At 39.6% G+C, this 22,572-nt stretch overlaps 1 protein-coding gene across 3 annotated transcripts in view; it reads right to left on the reverse strand.

Annotated features, from left to right (window-relative positions):
* The window catches only part of GPC3 (glypican 3), a 455,475-nt gene that overhangs the window by 53,867 nt on the left and 379,036 nt on the right, over positions 1 to 22,572 (reverse strand). For all 3 annotated transcript variants that reach the window (XM_015128213.3, XM_077988476.1, XM_077988475.1), the window contains exon 7: positions 8,784 to 8,943. In XM_015128213.3, the coding sequence (XP_014983699.1) occupies positions 8,784 to 8,943 (160 nt within the window). The remainder of the gene's footprint in view (positions 1 to 8,783; positions 8,944 to 22,572) is intronic.

Below are 22,572 nucleotides of genomic sequence, written 5' to 3' on the forward strand. Positions count from 1 at the left end.
TATCAGCAGCATGAGAACAGACTAATACAATTGGTTTAAGCCCTAAGCCCAGGATGTGTTTCCTGAACTGTACTCCCCAGCCCACACCCCTCTTACTCCCATGTAGTAACAAGGAATGTTTCTGTCTTCTATAGTAGGTTTCCACTTTATTCATTCATCATTTTGCCCTGTCTTCAGCCCAGCTTGAGACAAGATCATCTTTTTGTTCTGAGACTTGCAGTTATAAAGACATTAGGATCACTAGAATGTCCTGGCTGCACCCACAGAGCAGGGTAAGCTGGAGCAAGAACAGGTCCAGGGAGGACAAGGAAGGATGAGGAATGTTAATGCAGGTGTCTCTGAGATGGCTGTTTCTTGCTGGGAGTTGCTTTTTCTATGTTCCAATTGTGTTTCCAATAGCATATGCGCGTGTGTGTGCATGTGTGTTTCTGTGCAGGTAAGAGTGGGAACACGGTGGAGAGGGGGCAGATGGTCAAGATGCTTAGTCATCACATATTAACCTGGGACACCTGGCCAGAGTTTGCAAAGCTTCTCAGGGATCTGCCCCAGCCGAAACACTGGGAGTGGCCAGCTTCCCAAACAGCTTACAAGAAGGGCTTTGAGAAAGTCATTAACTAGGAACACTGCAGATGTCAGCCTGGCAAAAAGAGAGCTTATTACACCAGATCCATCATGGATGAAGATCTGTTTCTGGAGGGGAGTCTGTACATGGGTGTTCAGACTCATGGGCAAAATATAATCTTTGCAGAAAATACATGAGCTAGAGATGCTGAGAAAGCTAAAGGACTTCCCAAGATTTTAGACTAATAATAATCATCATCTATGGTTGCTTTAAATATTTGTAAAGCTTAGCAGGTTAAAAAGCACTTTTCTAGTCATTATTATATTTGATTTTCACAATAACTCATTGAAGTAGGCAAGGCAAGGGTGATTATGCCCATTTTACAACTGGGGAAACTGAGGCTCAGAGCAGCTAAATAACTTGCTCAAGGACCCAAGTGTCCTAATCAATTACATGGATGACTGGGCCTTGAAGTTCTCTTACACTTAGAATACTTAACTCATTGTTGGGCAGTTTAGTGACTTCTTACATGCTTGAAGTATTAAACCTAAAAGGACAGAAGTTCCCAATTTGAATGTAGTAAGGGGCTGGGCACAATGACTCATGCCTGTAATCCCAGCACTTTGGGAGGCTGAGGTGAGAGGATGGCTTGAGCCCAGGAGTTCAAGACCAGCCTGGGCAAGAAAGCAAAGCACTATCTCTATAAAACATAAGATAATTAGCTGGGCATGGTGGCATGTGGCTGTAGTCCCGACTACTCAGGAGGCTGAGGCAAGATGATTGCTTGAGCCTAGGAGTTCGAGACTGCAATGAGTTCTGATTGCACCATTGTACTCCAGCCTGAGCAACAAAGTGAGATCCTGTCGGGGAAAAAAAAAAGGCTGCAAACAAATCACCCAAGGTCTTGTTAAAATGGCTTTCTGATTCAGTAGGTCTTGAGGTGGCCCCTGAGATTCTGCATTTCTAATAAGCTCCCAGATAATACAAATGCTTCTGGTTCATGGACCCCACTTGGAGTAGCAACGGTTAAGAGGATATTGTTGCTGAATGTTGGTTACCTGGTTGTAATTGTCTTTCATGGGTCTTAAACAAACAAACAAGCAAACAAACAAACATAAGACAATTGTAATCTACATCTACAGGCACTCTGAGCTCTCATAGGTCAGCAACAACAGAACAGTAGCTTTAATATCATTTTTGAGTGCTTACTAGATACCAGGCACTGTGCCAAATGCTTTGCAAGGATGATTTTATTTAATCCCCACAACTCTATGAAATAGAAACTATTACTATCTCCATTTAAACATACATACACACACACACACACACACACACACACACACACACACACATATATATATTTTAAGTTCTGGGATACATGTGACAGACATGCAGATTTGTTCCATAGGTAAATGTGTGCTATGGTGGTTTGCTGCACCTATCAACCCATCACCTAGGTATTAAGCCCAGCATGCATTAGCTATTGATCCTGATGCTCTCCCTCCCCCGATCCCCCACCCAACAGGGCCCGGTGTGTGTTGTTCCCCTCCCTGTGTCCATGTGTTCTAATTGTTCAATCCCACTTATGAGTGAGAACATGCGGTGTTTGGTTTTCTGTTCCTGTGCTAGTTTGCTGTATATCCACTTTTTAGAAACAGAAGCAGGCTGAGAGAGATGAAGTATCCCACTGCTACAGTTTGATGAATGGTTGTGCCCCATCCAAAATTCATGTTGAAACTTAATGCTCCCGGCAATGTAACAGTATGAAGAGGTGGGGCTTTTAGGAGGTGATTAGGCCATAGGGCTCTGCCCTCATGGAGGGAATTAGCCCCTTATAAAAGCGCTGGAGAGAACTAGGTAGGCTCCTTTCTACCTTTCCATCTCTTCTGCCATGTGAGGACACAGCATCTGTCCCTTTTTTGCCCTTCTGCCTTTCCCCAGGTGAGGACACAGCATTTGTTTCTTCTGCAACATGAGGACGCAGGAAGAAGGCATTCACCAGACACCAAATGCTGGCACCTTCATCTTGGACTTCCTGGCCACCAGAACTGTAAGTATAACTTCCTAGTATGTATATATTATTCAGTCTACGGCATTTTGTTATAGCAGTGCGAATGGACTAGGATATGCATGGAAAGGGAAATACATTACCCTTGGTTCTGAGAAGTGCAAGGAACAGGTGAAGATGTAACCATGGGTAAGACATCATGCAATGGTCATCCCACCAACAATTAAATTCGACAATCAGAAAGAAGAAGACTCTAAGGATTCTATGTAAAATTTATAAATAAGAAGTAAGGAAAACACTTAGGGAACTTTGAGATGAATAGTTTTATAAATGAATATACCCCAGAAAGCCTGGAAACGACTAAAACCTTATTATTAGGTTGGCGCAAAAGTAATTGTGGTTTTTGCCATTACTTTTAATAGCATCCTAATGCACAAGTGTGTTGAAGACCACATGTGGGGAGCCCTTGGTAAGAAGCCCAGCTTGCCAAATTGGTGGAAAAGTCAAGGGGGTTAGAGTGGGGAAAATGAGATCTTTTCTATATGGAACTATAGCTCAAGAGAAGAGAACAGAGAACCTGCAAGGTCAGATGAAAACTTACAAGAAGATGTCCTCAAAAGACTCTGATAAGCACCTTGCCAGGGATCAAAGCCAAAGAAATGAACATAATCACAGACTGCTGGCACTGGAATGCCCTGCAAGACTTGTGTGTGCACTCCCTCTATTTCACAAATGGAGAAACTGACTTTTCAAAAGTGGAAGGGGCTCGCTTTAGGACACATGGGAGAAGCAAAGCCAGGAATAGAACCTGGGTGTCCTGCACTTCATTCAGTGCCTCAAAAGAAGGGAAGAAGTAAGCCAGGGAAGCCAGCCAATAGAACTACTTGCTGGTCATGTTGCAAAAGGTCTGTTCAGGGACAAAAGGGAGATACAAGAGAGTCTTAACATATTCCGAGCCATGCTCTTTATTCCCAAGTTGTCTTTTGGAGGAGGCAATTTGGAGGGCTAAATGAAATGGTGGTGAATGTGCATGGTGTTCCAAGTCTAGCTGACTAAACAAATGGATGCTGATGAATCATCAGGACCAGATGGCATCTATCCAAATTTTAGGTAAAATTGTGTAACAGTTGACCAAAGTATATAGCCTGTCATTCCAAATAGCTATTATGCCAAATAGCTATTGTACCATGAGCCTGGCAGATTGGCAATGAGTCTCCTCTCCATGAGAAGAATTTGTAAAGGGGGCCCAAGGAACTTCAGGCTGGTAGGATCACTGAACATGTTAGGCAAGTGTAAAGCATTGGGGACAAGGCATCACTTTTCCTCTCAATTAAATTAACCACCATTTGTCTAATGTTTTACAGTTTATAAAGAACTTAGTGTTAATCATGCCTAACAAATTGACTAGAATTCTTTTACAGGATAAATGTGTATGTGGACAAAGGGAAACCATGGATGTAATCTATTTAGATTTTGAAAAGGCCCTTGACAAGATCCCACGCCAAACACTGTTTTAACAAGTTAAGTCACCATGGAATTGTGGAGTAGTGCTTTGAAATGGATAGGAAAGTGGCTTATAGTCAGGGAAGCACAAGTAGGAATAAGCATAGACTTTTCTGGAGAAGTATGAACAGTGGTATATCTCAGGGATCAGTGCTGGGACCAGTCAACGTTTTGGTAAGTTGTCTGGGCAACCTTTAGATGACCACAACTTTTACAGGTAACAAAATGCAAAGCTGACTTTGATCCTTTTATAGTTGTATTGATGATCAGAGAAAAAAGAGTCAGAGTAGGCTTGTTTAAGGAGTGGCCTCTGAAACCAGACTTCTTGGCTCTGAATCCTGACTCTGCCCTTTGTGAATGTGACTTTAAGCAAGTCACTCCACCTCCTCCAGCATAATTTTTTAATTATTATACTTTAAGTTCTAGGGTACATGTGCACAACATGCAGGTTTATTACATATGTATACACGTGCCATGTTGGTGTGCTGTACCCGTTAACTTGTCATTTACATTAGGTATATCTCCTAACGCTATCCCTCCCCCCTACCACCACCCCACGACAGGCCCCAGTGTGTGATATTCCCCATCCTGTGTCTAAGTGTTCTCATTGTTCAATTCCTACCTATGAGTGAGAACACCTCCAGCATAAATTTTGTCATCTGTAAAGTGAGAATAGTAATGACCCCTACCTCATAGTGGTATTGTGAAAATGATATGAGACAATGCATGCCAAGCCCTGGCACAGTGTTTAGAGCATAATAAGTGTCCAATGAACATTAGCTTCTCTTATTTTTACTTTTCATGTTTATTCAACATTCTTCTAATAGGTTGCCAGGCTCTGAGTGGTCACTTTATGTCCTATGGAACCTTGGAGCTATTGTAGACTGTTTCATGAAAGCACCGGCAGAATTCATTTTAGTAATGAATTCAGAGGACAGAGGTAACTATGGACTGAGATGGCTATGAAAGATTTCATGGAGAGAAACTAACAATTATGGAACACCTAGTATATGCCAGATACTTGCCTAGATGCTTTATAAATGTTCCCCCTTGATTTAATAGTCCTATGAAGCTGGCGTTATGATCCCCATTTAATGGATGACAGAATGGAGACATAGAGAGGAGGCTAAGAAACTTGTCCCAGGGCATGCTTGCTCATAAGTAGAGCAAGAATTTAAATAAACATTTGTCCTACCCCAAGACCTATTTTCTTTTCACTGCATCACACTTGAATTGCACCTTGAAGGATGGGTAAAATTTAAGATGAAAGAAAAAAAGGTATATCTATATAGAAATAAAATGGGCAGGCCTGGCACTGGGGTTTATGCCTGTAATCTCAGCACTTTGGGAGGCCGAGGCAGGCAGGGATCACACGAGGTCAGGAGTTCGAGACCAGCCTGGCCAACATGGCAAAACCCTGTCTCTACTGAAAATACAAAAGTTAGCTGGGCATGGTTGTGTGCACCTGTAATCCCAGCTACTCAGGAGGCTGAGGCAGGAAAATTGCTTGAACCCGGGAGACAGAGGTTTCAGTGAGCCAAGATTGTGTCACTGCACTCCAGCCTGGGCAACACAGTGAGTGAGCTCTGTCTCAAAAAAGTTAAAAAAAAAAAAAAAGAAAGAAAGAAACATGGGCAGTGGTGTGAAAATAGAAACAAGAACAGTATGTTTATGGGGTTCATGGAGCATGAATATGGCTGTTCTTACCAAAGTGGAGGGAACTTATGGGGGCTAGTGGTGGGGAATGAAGCCAGAAGGGTAGTTGAGGCTAGACCAGAAGGCCCTCAGAACTCTGCTAAGGAGTCTTAGCTTTATCCTCAAGGCATGAAGGCAGCTGAGCTGCGGAGAAAGTATAAGTTGCCTTCAAAAGATTAACCAGGTAGCTATGCAAGATGAATTTGATGGAATCTTCTGCTTGGGTCTCAAATTCTTTGTCCTCTAATCTACTAGCCTAAGGCTCTCAATACTCCTGCCTGAGCCTAGAAGCCTGGAGACCACCTAGGATGTGTTTGCAATAGTATGTGCAGGAGGGTGTGAAGGCGGAATAGAAAGGAAGGATTGGGCTGGGCACGGTAACTCACGCCTGTAATCCCAGCAGGCTGAGATTTGGGAGGCTGAGGTGGGTGGATCACCTGAGGTCAGGGGTTTGAGACCAGCCTGACCAACATGGAGAAACCCCGTCTCTACTAAAAATACAAAAAACTAGTTGGGTGTGGTGGTGCACACCTGTAATCCCAGCTACTTGGGAGGCTGAGGCAAGAAAATTGCTTGAGCCCGGGAGGTGGAGGTTGCAGTGAGCTGAGACTGCACCATTGCACTCCAGCCTGGGCAACAAGGGCCAAACTCCATCTCAAAAAAAAAAAAAAGAAGTATCAACAGAAGCAGAATAAATTATAAATTACAAAGAAAGAATCAACAGGGACTGGGGGCCTAACTGCATATAAGGGCAAGGGAGAAGAAAGAGCAAAGATGGCTTTAGGTTTAAGCCTCAGTGATCAGGAGAATGATGGTCAGTTGATAAATCTGACTTGTGACACATCACGTTGGGGGTGGTGGTGGTGAAGTCAGAAATGATTAATAAGCAGCTGGAGATGTGGGATGGTAGCTCAGGAGATCAGTTGAGACTCGTGGTAATGACTTTATGTAAGTTATTTCCCACAGTGTTATAATAGTTAAAGAATGTTCATTGTAGGATTATCGACAACAGCCAAGAGGTGGAAGCAATCTACATGTCCATTGATGGATGAATGGATAAAGAAATTGTAGTACATACATACAATGGAATATTACTCAGCCTTAAAAAGAAGGAAATCTTGTTAGATGCTACAACATGGATGAACCTTGAGAAAATTATGCTAAGTGAAATAAACCAGTCACAGAAGGACAAATACTGCATGATTCCACCATATATGAGTTATCTAAAGTAGTCACAGAAGCAGAAAGTAAAATGATTGTTGCTAAGGGCTGGGGGAGGGAAAAATAAGGAGTTGCTGTTCAATGGACATAGAGTTTTAGTCACACAAGATGAAAATGTTCTAGAGATCTGTTGAACAACAATGTGCATATAATTAACAATATTGTACTGTACATGTAAAAGTTTGTTAAGAGGGCAGATACCATGTTAGATTTTTGTTTACCCTAATAAAAAATAAATACACAAATCATAAAAAAAAGTTGAGGCCAGCCATGGTGGCTCACACCTATAAATCCCAGCACTTTGGGAAGCTGAGGTAAGAGAATCACTTGAGTCCAAGAGTTCGAGGCTACAGTGAGGTGTGAACGTGCCATTGCACTCCAGCCTGGGGGACAGAGGGAGACCCTATCTCGAAAAAGAAGAAAAAGTTGAAAGAGGGAGAGGAGATAAGATCTGCATTCTCTCTGGAGAAGAGAGAAAAGATGGAGGCTTAAGAAGGGACATCCGGATAATAGCCAGTTTCAGGTAGGATTAGGAAGAAGAACTAAGAACGAAAGAGGCTGCCAGAGAAATAGGAACATTTAGCATCTCAGAGGCCATGGGTGATACGGTTTTAAGGAGAAGGCTGTGCACCGCAGAAGAAAGAGAATGGCACTGGAAGTCTCAAGACCCGAGGTAGATTTCTAGTTCTTCCATATAGAGCAATCTCATTTCTTCTCTGAGACCTGGTTTTATTATCTGTAAAATCGAAGAACACCTATCCACATGAAAGTACTCTAAACTGTGATATGGGATACAAATGTTAGGAATTTTTGTTGTTGTTTTGCCTCCTTGACCCCAGCAGTACTATATTACTTTTTTCTATTGCTTTTGTTGTTTAGTTATTATTATTTTTTTTTAAATTGAGACAGACTCTGGCTCTGTCTCCCAGGCTGGAGCACAGTGGCACAATCTCAGATCACTACAACCACTGCCTCCTGGACTCAAGCAATCCTCCCAAGTAGCTGGGACAATAGGCGTACCACCACACTCCGCTAAGTTTTGTATTTTTGTAGAGATGGGATTTCATCATGTTGCCCAGGTTGGTCTGGAACTGCTGGGCTCAAGCGATTCTCTCACCTCAGCCTCCTAAATTGCTGGGATTACAGGCATGAACCACCGTGCCCTACCACTCTTGTCTTTATGTAGGTCTTCAGTTATGTGCCATAGCCTATCTATGTTAGACTACTTGTGAGAAAACAAAATAGACATAACGTCCTAAGAAAAGAGGCTCAGCTAATGGCTCTTCCTTTGAAAGTTATCCCACCATTGGTTTTCAGAAGACTTCCAAGGTTGCATTTCTTTTTGTTTGTTTGTTTGTTTGTTTTTAACTTTTGTTTTAAGTTCAGGGGTACATGTCTAGGTTTGTTATATAGGTAAACTTGTGTCATGGGGGTTTATTGTACAGGTTATTTCATCATGCATTTGCATTTCTTATTATACATTTCTTTTTATAAATGAGAACCAAGGAAAACTCCAATGAGAAACAGAGCCAAGTGATTAGGTCAGTTCATTTTAAATAATGAAAAACAGGAAGTTACCCTTTTAATCTACCAAAGGTTGGAAATGGTGGGAGGAAAAGAAAGAGGCTACTTGAAAACTTCACTTTCTAGAGCTTGTATAGTCTTTCCTTGAAGAGTTGATGAGATGCGTGTTACAGGGAATGTAAGGGAATTGCAGAAAGCAGGTTCAATTTATTTTTAATTCCTGAGCATCACCATTTTTAGATTACATTTGGGTCAGCACTAATCAGTTACCTGCAAGGAAGCGGAGCTGATTCTTCACTTTCATCATTCCATCACCAGAGCCTCCAATGCACTCATCTTCATCATCACCACAGTCTCCACTTTCAAACCCTTCCTCATCCAGGTTTTTATCCAGAACTCTACCTTTGGGCACAGACATGGTTCTCAGGAGCTGAAAGAAAACAACCAGGAATGCATCAGCTCTTCATATTTCTCAGGTAAGTCTGCACAATGTGTTATTAACAGGAGGCATTAAAAATGTTCAAGGAATTACACAGAAGCTTTAAAAAATCACTTTCAAATTTAAGTAGGTATAAACTGCTTATACTCTTTAGAGATTCATACTTCTGAACCTTTCCACAGTATTTGATGTGATGGTCTACTCCTTGACTCTACTTACATCATGCAGTAGCCAGAGTGTATATTGCATTAGATCTTCTCATACCACGGTATTTAAGCTCCTGAAAGTCTCCATGATACAACTCACTCATGAGGAACTTAAGACATGATAAGGCAAAGCTAAGAGGACACCAAGACCAGGAAAGATCCCGATGGAAGCCCCCAATAACCAAATTTACAGTCGCTAAATTAAAACCACAAAGTGCTTCCTACCGAATGAGGAGAATAGCAGTGCCATTTTACACACATGTACAATAACTACTTATAATCAATCATCATGAATATATATGCCTTGATCACTAGAAAAATTGTTCAATATTCTCCTCTCCCACAATTCCAGTAAGATGCTTTTAAATTTAGTTTGCTTTTTTGTAGATAATATGCACACTAAGAGACATGTTTGTTTCACTCTGCAGTGTCTGGCTTTTCAGTCACATGGCCAATGCATTACTAATTTAACGGGACTCCTACCTTTCAAAAGTCTCTACACTGACTGACCCAAAGACCCAGCGTACCGCACGAAGGGTCCCCAAGGGCCGTTGTCAGATTCCATCTTATTTTTCCTCGCCATCTCTCTCCAAGGCTTCATTCTCATATTCTATTTTTATCCTGGCTTCTTCCCCATCACCCATTTCTCATCCTAAATCTTAGACCCAACCCCTACTTTTAAAAGACAGCCAACAAAACATTCTGGATATACAGAAACTGAGATTTTTGTGATTGTGGAAGAGGTATCCAGAAAGAAAAACTGCTGCAAACATAAGCTGGGGTTTCTGTGGTTTCCATCGTCCCTATGTTTATGTCACGGCTAAGTATACTTTTATGCTCTCCACCTGTGATTTAGCTGCCACCCTGAGATCTACTTGGAAAGAGCTACATACTACAGAGAAATGTGATTCTGCAGGTGGTTTTTACGTTTTTATTTTTATTTTTTAGCAAAGAAAGGAAAGCCCCAAAGAGGTTTTTGTTTTTGTTTTTGTTTTTCTCTGGCCAACAACCTCTAATGGTATTGGAGAAGCCAATCTACCAACTGTTTCCCACTCCAGCACCACGTTCACCCTGACACTTCCTCTGCTGCTCATCATACACAACTACATTTATTATATATAAATACAGGCTAAGATTAACTAGATTAGTGGTTCTCAAACTTCTTGGTCTCAGGACTCCTTTATACTTACTGAGAACCATAGAGAACTTTTGTTTATACAAGTTATATCTATCAACATTTGCCATCTTAGAAATTATAACTGAGAAATTTAAAAAATATTTATTTGATAGCTTCTGTAAACATAACAAGAATGAACCCATGATGTGACATGGGTTTTTTTTTTTTGACACAGGGTCTGGATCCATCATCCAGGTGGGAGTGCGGTGGCATGATCATGGCTCACTGCAGCCTCGACCTCCCAGGCTTAAGCAATCCTCCCACCTCAGTTTCCTAAGTAGCTGGGACTGCAGGTGTGTGACACCATTCCCAATTTTTTTTTTTTTTTACTTTTTGTAGAGGCGAGGTCTCACTACGTTGCCCTGTCTAGAACATAAACATTTTTGAATGACAAACATATTTTCCCAGACATAAGATAATTCGCAGGAAGAGTGGCACTATTTAACAGTTTTATAAATCTCTTTGATGTCTAGCTTAATATAAGATAGCTGGATTATCAAATCTGCTTCTCCACTCAATCTGCTGTGATATATGGTTTTGGTTGAAACATCTGCAGTTAATGCAACCTCCCACAGATATGTCGTGGGAAAAGAGAGAAGTATTTTAGCAGACTTTTCAGATAATTGTGGAGATTTTTCTTTGATACTACATAAAAACTCAACAAGTAGTTGCAATGTAGAATATGAAACTATATAAATAAATATTTCATGTCCTGTTACATTTAAATCCATTGGTATGTTTTGAACTTTGAACATGCATTTTACTCATTTTGTGTCATCATCCATGGGTCATCTGGAAAATACTGGCTCACTAAGCAATGCGGATCTTCCCAATGTCAACACCTTTCATTATATGATATAAAAAATCACATTCGTTAATATTATCGCCAATCTCATCTGAAAAGTCTTTTAAGTTTTGGGAAGCTCTCAAGCTCACAGTGGCAGGTAAAACTTTAAAACAACTTTTGGTGTTCTATTGAAAGCCTGAATTTTATTATTGGCAATAAATACTGCCAGTTGTTTTCCCTGAACTGACAGGCTCTCTTTGTTCCTTTCCAAGAAAATGTCTAGCAAGTATTCAAGTCTGCATAACTATAGTTTGTCAGTCATTCTCTCAAGTAAAAATGAAACAGAAAGCTCACAGCTCAAATTTCTCACAAGTGCCTTTTCTTGAGATGCACACTGACATGGTTTACTGTGTAAATACTTTAAGTGTACTTCCCATTTTAAAACACAGAATCTTTTAAAAGTGCAAGAGATGAGGTTTAATAAAATTGGTAAATTTTTACAGATTCAGCAACGATATCCTTAAGTGAAACTGCCCTTTATTTTTCTGCAAGTACACACCAGTGAAGAATACAATGACTACTAGTACATTTCGGTGCTATTGGCTTAATTCATCCTGTGGTGTCTTGATTCATATTGTGGCATTGAAGAGTTGTACTTGCCACTGCTTTTGAACCATTGGTGCAAATATCAACACAGGGGGAAAGACAAATAATATCTTAGTACTGTTGTGCAAGTAGTTTTAACCTTGTGGATCCCTGGATTTCTTGGATTCCCAGGATCCATAAACCATTGTTTGAGAACTGCTTATCCAGCCTATAACATAACTTCAGTTTCACCAAAACCCCCAACGCCCTCCTTTACCATTATGTCTTATGAGAAATTTGCTTTCAACATAAGCATTTTTATGTTAATTTTCAAGAATGCATCCTTTGTGTACATCATGGAATACCTGAATGATAATTTTTCACATAGCAGAATTTATGTTTAGATATAGATTAGTGAACTTGCTATTTCTCAAGCACGTCTTGCATCTGTCCCTTTCATTAACACCTTCAGTACACATTCATTGAGAATGTACTATGAGCTGTTCTTCATTTGTGTCTGTTCAAAGCCCTCCATACTTTCAAGCCAAGTTCTAATGCCATGTCATTAATAAAGTTTTCCTGGTAGACAGTCATTATAGCTCTCCCTCTCCCTCTTCTACCACTGTTCCCTTTATCTGTACCTCCTAAATGCCACTTTCTGTATGCAATCTGGTATTATTTGTACATATGACTTCTCTCTACCACCATTCCATGAGCTGCCCAGGGGTTTAATCTTATATATCTTTGAACCCCAGAGCATTTAAGGCAGTGTCTAGCACATAGTAGGCACTCAATATATGTGCTATTGAACTGAAGCAAAATTAAGTGTTACGGTATCTTTAATTCTTTAAAAGCTATTTCCACAACCTTATGAAAAAGGAGAAAGTCAAGGTCCAGATTAATTATAGAAGAATAATTTGTGAATGAATAGCTAAACATTTTTGGAGGACCTTGGCTAAGACCTGTAGCTAATCTTTGAGAGGCCATTTCCAACCTGTGTGCAATCCCCCCACTATTATTGAGTAGCTCAGTTTAAAACAAAGTGCAATTAAACAAAAACCCTTTAAAACTTTGTCAGTGAAGTTACTTCTTTAGGTATTAAATCATTCCCATTCTGGTGACAAATTCAGCGTGGAAGAAGGATTACAGTAGACTTTTAAGCCATTTTACACAGACAGCCGCTGATAAACCTAACCGTCACACATTAACAAAACAAACCCAAACCTAGAAATCTATTGTTAATGCAAAAATCTTAAAGAAGAGACTGAAACTCCAGAGTGTTGAAAGAAGGGTAATGGGTCAGAGAGGAGGAATTGCCAGCAAGGAGTGGATTTAGCACAGCCTGGAATTTGGCCCAGAAATCCAATTGCCTAATTACAATTCACAATATTGACCTTTTTGTTCCCTCTCTCAGTCTTTCAGACTGAACATTCACTTTATGAAAAGAAAATTATGAGGGACTTGCACACAAAAGGAGGTAACTTTAGGGGCCTAATGCTTTTTATTAACTGCCATTTTCAAAGGACACTGTCCTGTTAGGTTTTTAAAAGCCAGGGCATACAATAATGATTATCAATGTAAACTATCATATTAAAACTTACATCTGAGTATTTCATTCCACTATCCCCATAGACATTCTGTTAACCTGACACTTCTGCTGTGCATTACTTTGCATACAGAGGACACCTTAGTGGAAGTGCACAAGGCCCTTCACATTCCAGCTTTTTCTACAGCCACTACTGTCTGTGCAACTCTGTTTTAGCCACTGAGACTACCAAAGTTGCCTAAGCATACAATCAACTTTCTTTTAGAATCTAATATTTTAAATATGCAAGTATCAAATATAGAAAAGTGAAAGGAAAAAGAAACAAGGAAGAAAACCCCTAATTCCCAAACTTAAATAAACAATGTTTGTGTTTTCAAAGGTCAGCACTTTTTAATGCTTGTTTTTCAATTGAACTTGTATTTGGGAAGCAGATTGACTTGAGCTAGAATACTACTTTTTCTACTTATTAAAATTGTATTTTCAGACAAGCTGCTTAATCTCCCTAAACCTCAGTGTCCTCATCTATAAAATGAGGGAAATAATGCCTGCCTCACAGAATTGTTATAATAAGTAAATGTGATAAACGTCATACTTTACATGGGATAATGCATCTATCCATTAAGGGATCTATCAACATTTACTTAACCATTTTCCTAATATTGATATTTGCATTGTTTCCTGTTATTCTGATTTTATAAACAAAAATGTAATCATCAGGAACATTCACATAACTCTTTCCATATTTTGGATTATTTCCTTAGTAAGGATACTGGGTCAAAGGGTATGTACATACTTACACATTAAGGGAGTGATTCTCTAAATTCCATAAGAATCACCAGGATGCTTATTAAAAACTTAGCCATGCTAAACTCTTATACATGTTGATAGTAATGTAAATTAGCACAAGCATTATGGAAAACAATATGGAGGTTTCTCAAAAAACTAAAAATAGAACTACTCTATGGTCCAGTAATCCCACTACTGGGTATTTATTCAAAGGAAAAGAAATGAGCATATTGAAGAGATATCAGCACCCCCATGTTTATTGCAGCACTAGTCACAATAGCCAAGATTTGGAATCAATCTGTAATGTCCATCAACAGATGAATGGATGAAGAAAATGTGGTACATATACACAATGGAATAATATTTGGCCATAATAAATAATGAAATCCTGTCATTTGAGGCCAGATGGATGAGCCTGGAGGACATTATGTTAAGTGAAATAAGTCAGGCGTAGAAAGATAAGCACCCCACATTCTCGCTCGTATGTAGGAGCTAAAAAAAAGTTGTGCTACGTTATGCACATGTACCCTACAACTTAAAGTATAATAATAATAAATAAATTAAAAAAAAAAAGTTGTGCTAATAGAAGTAGAGAATAGTGGTTACTAGAGTCTGGGAAGGGTAGAATAGGGAGAAATTGGTCAATAGATACAAAATTACAGCTAGATAGGAGGAATTCGTTCTAGTGTTCTATAACAGGGTCCCCACACTGCAGGAGGTGAGTAGCAAGTGAGCCCCTGACTTCTACCATCTATCAGATCAGCAGCAGCATTAGATTCTCATAGGAATGGGAGCCCTATTGTGAACTACATATGCAAAGGATCTAGGTGGCACTCCTTATGAGAATCTAATGCCTGATGATCTGAGGTGGAACAGTTTCATTCCGAAACCATCACACCCCTGGTCCGTGGCAAAATTGTCTTCTATGAAACTGGTCCCTGGTGCCAAAAAGGTTGGGGACCACTGTTCTATACTACTGTAAGATGCATATGGTTAATAATAATTTATTGTATATTTTCTAAAAGCTAGAAGAGAGTATTTGAATGTCCACAACACAAATAATAAATGTTTGAGGTGATATGCTAATTACTCTGATTTAATCATTGCACATTGTATACATGTATTGAAATATCACTGTGTCCCATAAATTCATACAATTATGTGTCAACCAAAAATAAAAAGAAAAAATAAAGAATTAAACATTTTTTAAGTTGAAAGACATTTTGTAGGAAAAAGAAAAATATCTAAGATAATACGTATTGTAGAAGTAATATTTAAATAACAAGTAATTCAATGTGTAGCCATAATTCCCCCAAACACCTAACAGAAACATAAGTTTTTTAGTGTACAAACAGTCTTGATGGTTTACATTTTTGTGTTGATATTGAGCTCTTGGCAATCATTCAATCTTTTCTTTCCCTATAATATTCAGGTCAGCAATTTTGATAAAATAAAAATAAATTGTGATTTTCAAAAAAATAAAAAGGTAAAAGTTAAAGAAAAAAAAAAGACATGCTCCCTGGCCCAATTCACTCACATAGTTTCTGATTTGGTGAATCTGGGATGGAGCACACAGATCTGCATTTATTTTTTTTTGAGCTGGGGTCTCACTATGTTGCCTAGGCTTGTCTCGAACTCCTGGGCTCAAGCAATCCTCTTGCCTCAGCTTCCTGAGTAGCTGGTACTACAGGCACATGCCTAATTAGATCTGTCCCCCTCATCTTACTGTTGAGTGAACCACAGACCACTCCTTACTCTTTTAGAAAGGCTGTTCCAATGTTACTCTGCTTCCCAGAATCCCACTGAAACCATCTTCTGACAAGAGCCACCAGAGTACCATGCGTGTTAGAATCCTTAGTAAATGCTCTTCAAACCATGTGTTTAAAAGTAAATGCAATATGATGATTTCCTTTTCAGTTAGGTATGGATATCATGATCTTTTGTCTTTGTAGTTAAGGAAAATACCCTTGTATAAAGGTGATTGACTTCATTTGATTAGACAGGGAAACATTTAAAGTTAGCCTTGGAACAGGTACTCAGGGTTGTGTGATAAAAGGAAACAACAAGCCTGGAATAATTACCTAAGAAAATTAGAAACACAGTGTAAGAGAAAAAAGGGCTTTGTGAAACACAGCAATTTTATATTTTTAAAGCCATAACCAAGATAACAAAAGGGTACGGCAGCACGGGACAATGAGATTTGGCTGAAGCTCTTTTTGTGCTTGGTCCATGGGAGATCAAAGGACATACTTGTTCTGAGAGTGATCAAATATGTTGAAATTAGACCAGTGAGAGCAGCAAGTCTTGATCTGCCTATATGGTATAAATAATATGCCTCTTGGAATTGTCTTGATTGCAAAGATATGAACCTTATCAGTCACACACTGTGCTGGGGTTTAACATATGTTCTCTCACATAATCCTCAATCATCTCCACGAGTTTGTATAACAGGAAAGACTGCCATCCCCATTTCTCACATTAAGGGAGGACATTGAAGCTCAGAGAGGGGACATAACTTGACTAAGTTACTGAGTAATAGAGATCTCATTAACAATAATATATTTGGACCCCCACCCCGGTCCAGAACTCTTCAAAAGAAACATGTGTCTTAGGTAAAGACATCAATGAATGGGGCCTTCATTGTACATTTTTTGCCATCTTTACTGCCTTTAGCTCAGATAATTTACATTTCAATTCCATTTTCTCAGATGCTGGGCATTAACTGTAACTTGATGGGAAAGCTTTTCACTATTGGGTGGGAGGACCAGAAGGGGGAGAGAAGCACTGGTCATTGAACAACATTGGATGCCTCCTGCTTGCTTTCCCCAGGCTTGTCATCTACTGTGTTTTAAATAACCAAACTATCTCATTATGAAGAGGTTTGTTTTGAAAAGCTTCAGACAGCTGGTTAGTACAGAATGAAAAATTCCATTACTGCTGCTACATGGCTAAGAGTTTGCTTGACTTTAAGCTCTTTAGCATTTAAAAAAAAATAAAGGGATAAGTAACAAAATAGATACTGCAAATATGGGACTTGGTACATATTTTAAGGATTTAGCTGGTTTTGTCTCTTTTGGCTACTCATATACCTTCTGTAGGCATTTTTTAATATCTGGAATCCAGGTTACATTTTAAAGCTATTAAGCTGGGCTTATAAAACTGATTTTGAACTATTTGGATGCTCAGCTTTATACGACCTGCAAAATGTGCTTTGGGGTCCTGGCTTTCCATATCCACAGCAAAGTAAACACATGTTTTACTGTTTGTATTTGAGTAGCATAAACTAATGGAAAACAAATGTAGTGACTCTAGTGAAGCCGTTTTTTTGGAATGCCATTATTATTTATACGTTGTGCACATCCACAAGGCCTAGCACGTGACCTGTGCTTTGCGTGCACACTCTCTTTGAATGAATGCACCAAACCACAGCCACAACTAATTGGAAACAATTGCAACTCCATACATTTGAGATAAAGCCAGAACCCAAATGTATAGGCCTAGAATTAATGGCTATATATGCACTTCACACATTGGGGGACAATAAAGTATAGCAGTTAAGGGCATGAGCTTTGGAATCTGACCAGCATGGATGTGAATCCCTACTCAGCCTACTTACTAGCTGTGTAACTTTGGGCAAGTAACTTAAACTCTCTGAGCTTCACTTTCCTCACCTGTAAAATGGGGGATAATACTATTTATTCTCTTCACAGGGCTGTTGAAGAATTAAATAAAATAGCACCATTCACCTTTCATATAGTTCCATGTATTCTTTTCTAGAACTTTTCATGGTTTGTAATTATATATTCTCTGTTGCATCCCCACTAGACTAACAGAAGGGATAAAAGTATGTTCGATTCCCAGTATCTAGCACAGTGTTTGGTACAAAGTAATATTCAGTAAATATTAAGTGGATGAATGAACAAATAAATAGAATAATGCATGTAAAGTGCTTAGCACATTGCCTGGAAAGGTAATAAGTTCTTGGACATTTTAACTCTTCTGCTAAGAATAATGATGATGATATTAAAGAGGAAAAGAGGGGGAGGAGGGGTAGTAGCAGCAGCCATAGCAGCAGACATAAGAGCTTGTTACGAATACCTCCTAAGGTAAAAATAGTAATACTCCATGGCCACACACTGAAGCACTAGAAAGAAGGCTGGGTGAAATTTTTGTGGGTCTGGGAAATCCCTTCTGGATGCTCCCAGTAAGATAAGAGTCTGTGTACCAAGGATGCGCACAGAGATGTTTAATGACAAAGAAGAGAGACCTGCTAGAGGCTGTGCTTCCATATGGTATCAGCAAAGCTACCCATACCCACATATGTTCTTGCCTGGGCCTTGCTTCCACATCTGTCTCTGATCCACTTAACACACTTTCTCTACCACTTCCAGCTTTCCCAATTCTTACTTTATGGTTTGTGAATGCAGCAGTGAAACTTATGAAAATATGTCCCCCTGTTAAATGGATGAGAAACAAACAAACAAACAAAACACCAGGATGTGAAGAAGCTGACCCAGGATGGAATTAAATCCATTTCAGTGGGGCTCCTTCCCCAGTGGTAGAAATGTTCTCTGTAGTTCTAAGAAACTGTCCACTACCTCAAAGTGGAAAATTTCCAATAATTCTACCAATAATATTACCAATAGTTTAGAAGTATATAGAGTTTGATTCTTTTCCAAGAGGAGGTATAGCATGGTGGTTAAAGGTTCATATTCTGGAGTCAGAAAACTTGGATTCAAATTGACTCTATCATTTACTAGCCTTGTTACTATAAATAAGCTATTGTTTTATTTGCTTTTTTGAAACAGGGTCTTGCTCTGTTGCCCAGGCTGGAGTGTGGTGGAGTGATCACAGCTTACTGCAGCCTTGACCTCTTGGGCTAAAGCAATCCTCCTGCTTCAGCCTTCTGAGTAGCTAGGACTACAGGTGCATGCCACCACACCTGAATAGTTTTGAAATTTGTTTTGTAGAGATAGGGTCCCCCTACATTGCCCAGGCTAGTTTTGAACTCCTGGGCTCAAGTGATCCTCTCACCTTGGCCTCACAAAGTGCTTGGATTACAGGTGTGAGTCACTGTGCCCAGCCAATAAGTTATTCTTTAACCTCTCTGAGTTCCATATTTCTTCTCTATGAGTATAATAATACTTGTATCCATCTCCCACATTGTGTAATTATGGGGATTAAATGAGGTAATTTGTGTAAAGCACTGAGCTTAGTATCTGGTGCACAGCACTCACAAAATATTAATTTTATACATGAAAAACTACATATTTATAAAACCTGAATTTCCAAGCAGGATGAATTCAGAATTTTTGGTATAGGTTAACATTCAGTTATGGCCTGGGTAAGGCTAAATCTGGAGAACATGTTAAGCCCTCAATAAATCTTCAATATTGAGTCACAACTACTAGCATTTTATGATTTTTATAATTAAAAGCTTCTGTATCTGTTCTCTTAGTTGATCTATATGGGACCCCTGTGAGGCAGCAGGGCAGGTATTATTAGCCTCATTTTACAAATGAGGAAATTAGAGCCAAGAGAGATGTGGGGCAACATGTCCATTTTCAACCTGAAAACTTTCTTCAGTGTAGAAAGGGTATAGCCCTGAGACTAGCACAATGCCTGACACATAGTGGGTGCTTAGGACATGTTTGGTAACTAAAAGAATGAATGAACAATGGGTTAAGAAATTAATAAGTAGTTTATTCACTGAATTTTTTTCTTTCTTTCTTTTTAATAGAGATGGGGGTCTCGCTATGTTGCCCAGGCTGGTCTGGGACTCCTGGGTTCAAGCAATCCTCCTGCCTTGACCTTACAAAGTGCTGGAATTACAGGCGTGAGCCACTGTGCCAACCCTCTTCATTGACTTGACTTTTTTCCAACCTCTGTCTCTTTGACTGAGTCTGATATGCCATTGCTGTTTTCCTGGTATGGTAATAGCTGATTCCTGCCAGGGAGCCCTGACTCCACAGTTAGACATCAAGACAGCTGAACAGACGGACTGAGTGATTGACTACTAGCATTTACTTTATTGGGCTACCATGAAAGGCAGGTACCATCTTTCCCCACAGATGAGGGAGACTCCTCCCAGGAGGGAGTAGGGTAAAGTCAAAGAGGAAGGCAGTCATTCGATCTTTTGAAACAAATGAACCGGCTAACCCAAAGGGATGTGGGGCAAAGCACTAAGTGGCTAAACAGGGTTACCGGACCCACCCAGGGAGCCTCTGCCAGTTCCCAGATAAGTACTCTCTTGGCTAGAGTAGTCTGCCTGTGTGTGTTAACTCTGGGCTCTGTAATGCCCTCCTTGAGGGTCTCCAGCCCTACTAGAATAAAGCTCAGTTTAAGGGACCAAAAGCCCCACACAGTCCAGTCACAGTTATAAAGGCTGGACATGAGACTGGCCTAGGCCCAAAAAGTTTAGCCAGATCAGGCTGATTTGCCAGCTGTGGCAGCAAAGTGCAAACACAGCAAGGCACCCTTGCAGGCCACCAAGTTCAAATTCTCCCTGAAGGTCTCTAAGCCTTGCTACTCGCTTTGTGGAAGATTGGTGACATTTTTGTCCCTATACCAGTTATTGTGAAAAGCCACAAGGACAAAATATAACTTTTTCTCTGGAAGAAAAACCTGCTTCAAAGACATCTATGGAACCCCACAGCCCTGCTCCATTTCCAAATAAATAACCTCAGTTAGATGAGGGCCACTGACAGAGGGCAAGGGTCCTGGGGTGAGATACCAAGATATTACATATTTCTTCAGGGAACTGAGGTTACGCAGACATGATCTGAACATTTACTATTGTCCAAATGCATAATGTGATTCATTCCAAATAGACATCTTGTGGTAATACTTTTGGGAAATGAGAATTCTTGCCTCTAAAAATAACATCTGTGTATGAACCACAGCAGCCATGTCATCAAGCATTGGGCTTGAAGAGTCAACCTCAATGACTGGGGGACATCAGTTCACTATTCTTCCAGAAGGCCTCTAGCCCACTGAGGATTAATGAGATGCCTCTAGTTACTGACAAAGCTTCCTCCCTTTAAAGACTATGTCTAGATCAGGGTTTATAAATAGGTTTTCGGTGAGAGCAGTTTTCCTGTTCTGGTATACTATTTGAAGAATATGAATTTTTAAATATGTTTCAGATAATTGAGACTGGGACTTGAAAAACTCTATTTTGAGTTTCTAGTTTCCTTGGAGGTCAGAGATTTTCAAGCCTTTCCCTTCCCAAATTTTAGGTCACCGAATCCTAAGGGGGAAATGGGCTCTCTCTCAGTAAACATGAAAAAAATCATTACAATATTCCTATTTAATCATACACCTTTACAGGCTGAAGCAATAGCAGCAAAGGAATGGTGCCCTTGTATATTTTTTTTTAGCTTCACTCCTTAAGTAAACATTAACTTAAGAAATGCTCAGGTCATTCTTTTAAATATAAAAAACTGGGACATGTCCTAAAACAGTGCTTTGTTTGGTAAATACAGCATTAAAGATGCTAAAATGATTGGGTCTCTCTGAATTCAGCATGTATAGCTTTTGTAACATGTTGGTCACAGAAGACCACTAGAGCACTAGACTCTTACATGGGCCATTGGCAAGCCAAGTTATATGCTGCAGCTACCAAATGATTAAGTACTTCCTTGTTGTAGTGTAGTTCTCTTTTCTGTACCTCAAGTGGTTTGACTGGCATGGTCAAACAGTGGATGAAGGAATGTGAAATTGAACGGAACTGATGGTATTCTCCAATAGGAAAGGAATTTGAGCCCTGCCTTTGGTAATTATTTAGGACATTATTTGAAAGGATATCACTGAACACTGTAGTTCAACTTAAGCTTAGCCATTTGCAATTTGAATACATTTACTACCTTGTTGGCATCCCATATTAGGTCAGATAGTCTTTTAACAAAATTCATAGTTATTTAACATGTACTTATTATTGATATTGGTGAACATTCTCTCAATTTTAGCTAGTTAATTCTATCATATCCTTACATGTTTTTTCCACAGTTGTAAAATTTTCTGTTGGGTTGACTGTACAGGCTTACAAAATAATTTCTACTTAATATTGGCCTAAACTAACCTTCACAAAATAATTGCTACTTGGCATTTGCCTAAACTAACATTCACATCGACCTTTCATCCCCTAAAACACTAGCTGATTTAGTGTATCTATATGCTTGTCTTGGGGTAGCACAACTTAGGTTAATTTCATTTCTCTGAAATAAGAATACAGTTGGAACTTAGTTCGGATACAATCATTTTCATGCTCATCTGGGTCTCTCTCATCATTGCCTCTTATTCTTGAATTCTAAACCTCATCAAGCATTCCCAAGACAGGACTCTTGTTTTTCCTAAGAAGGTTATTAGAATTTAACCACAAGGTCTGGGAAGAGCATCATGTAACCAAGTCCAGCTAATCTGTACTCAGTGTTGGGCAGTGCTTGAACTCTTCCTATTTTGGCTAGGTATAGTTTGGTAGAGATTCTGGTGAATTATTTTCTCTATTGGCCCTCTTTGGTGGATAGGGTGTGCA

Source organism: Macaca mulatta, chromosome X (assembly GCF_049350105.2).
Source record: "Macaca mulatta isolate MMU2019108-1 chromosome X, T2T-MMU8v2.0, whole genome shotgun sequence".
NCBI lineage: Eukaryota > Metazoa > Chordata > Mammalia > Primates > Cercopithecidae > Macaca > Macaca mulatta.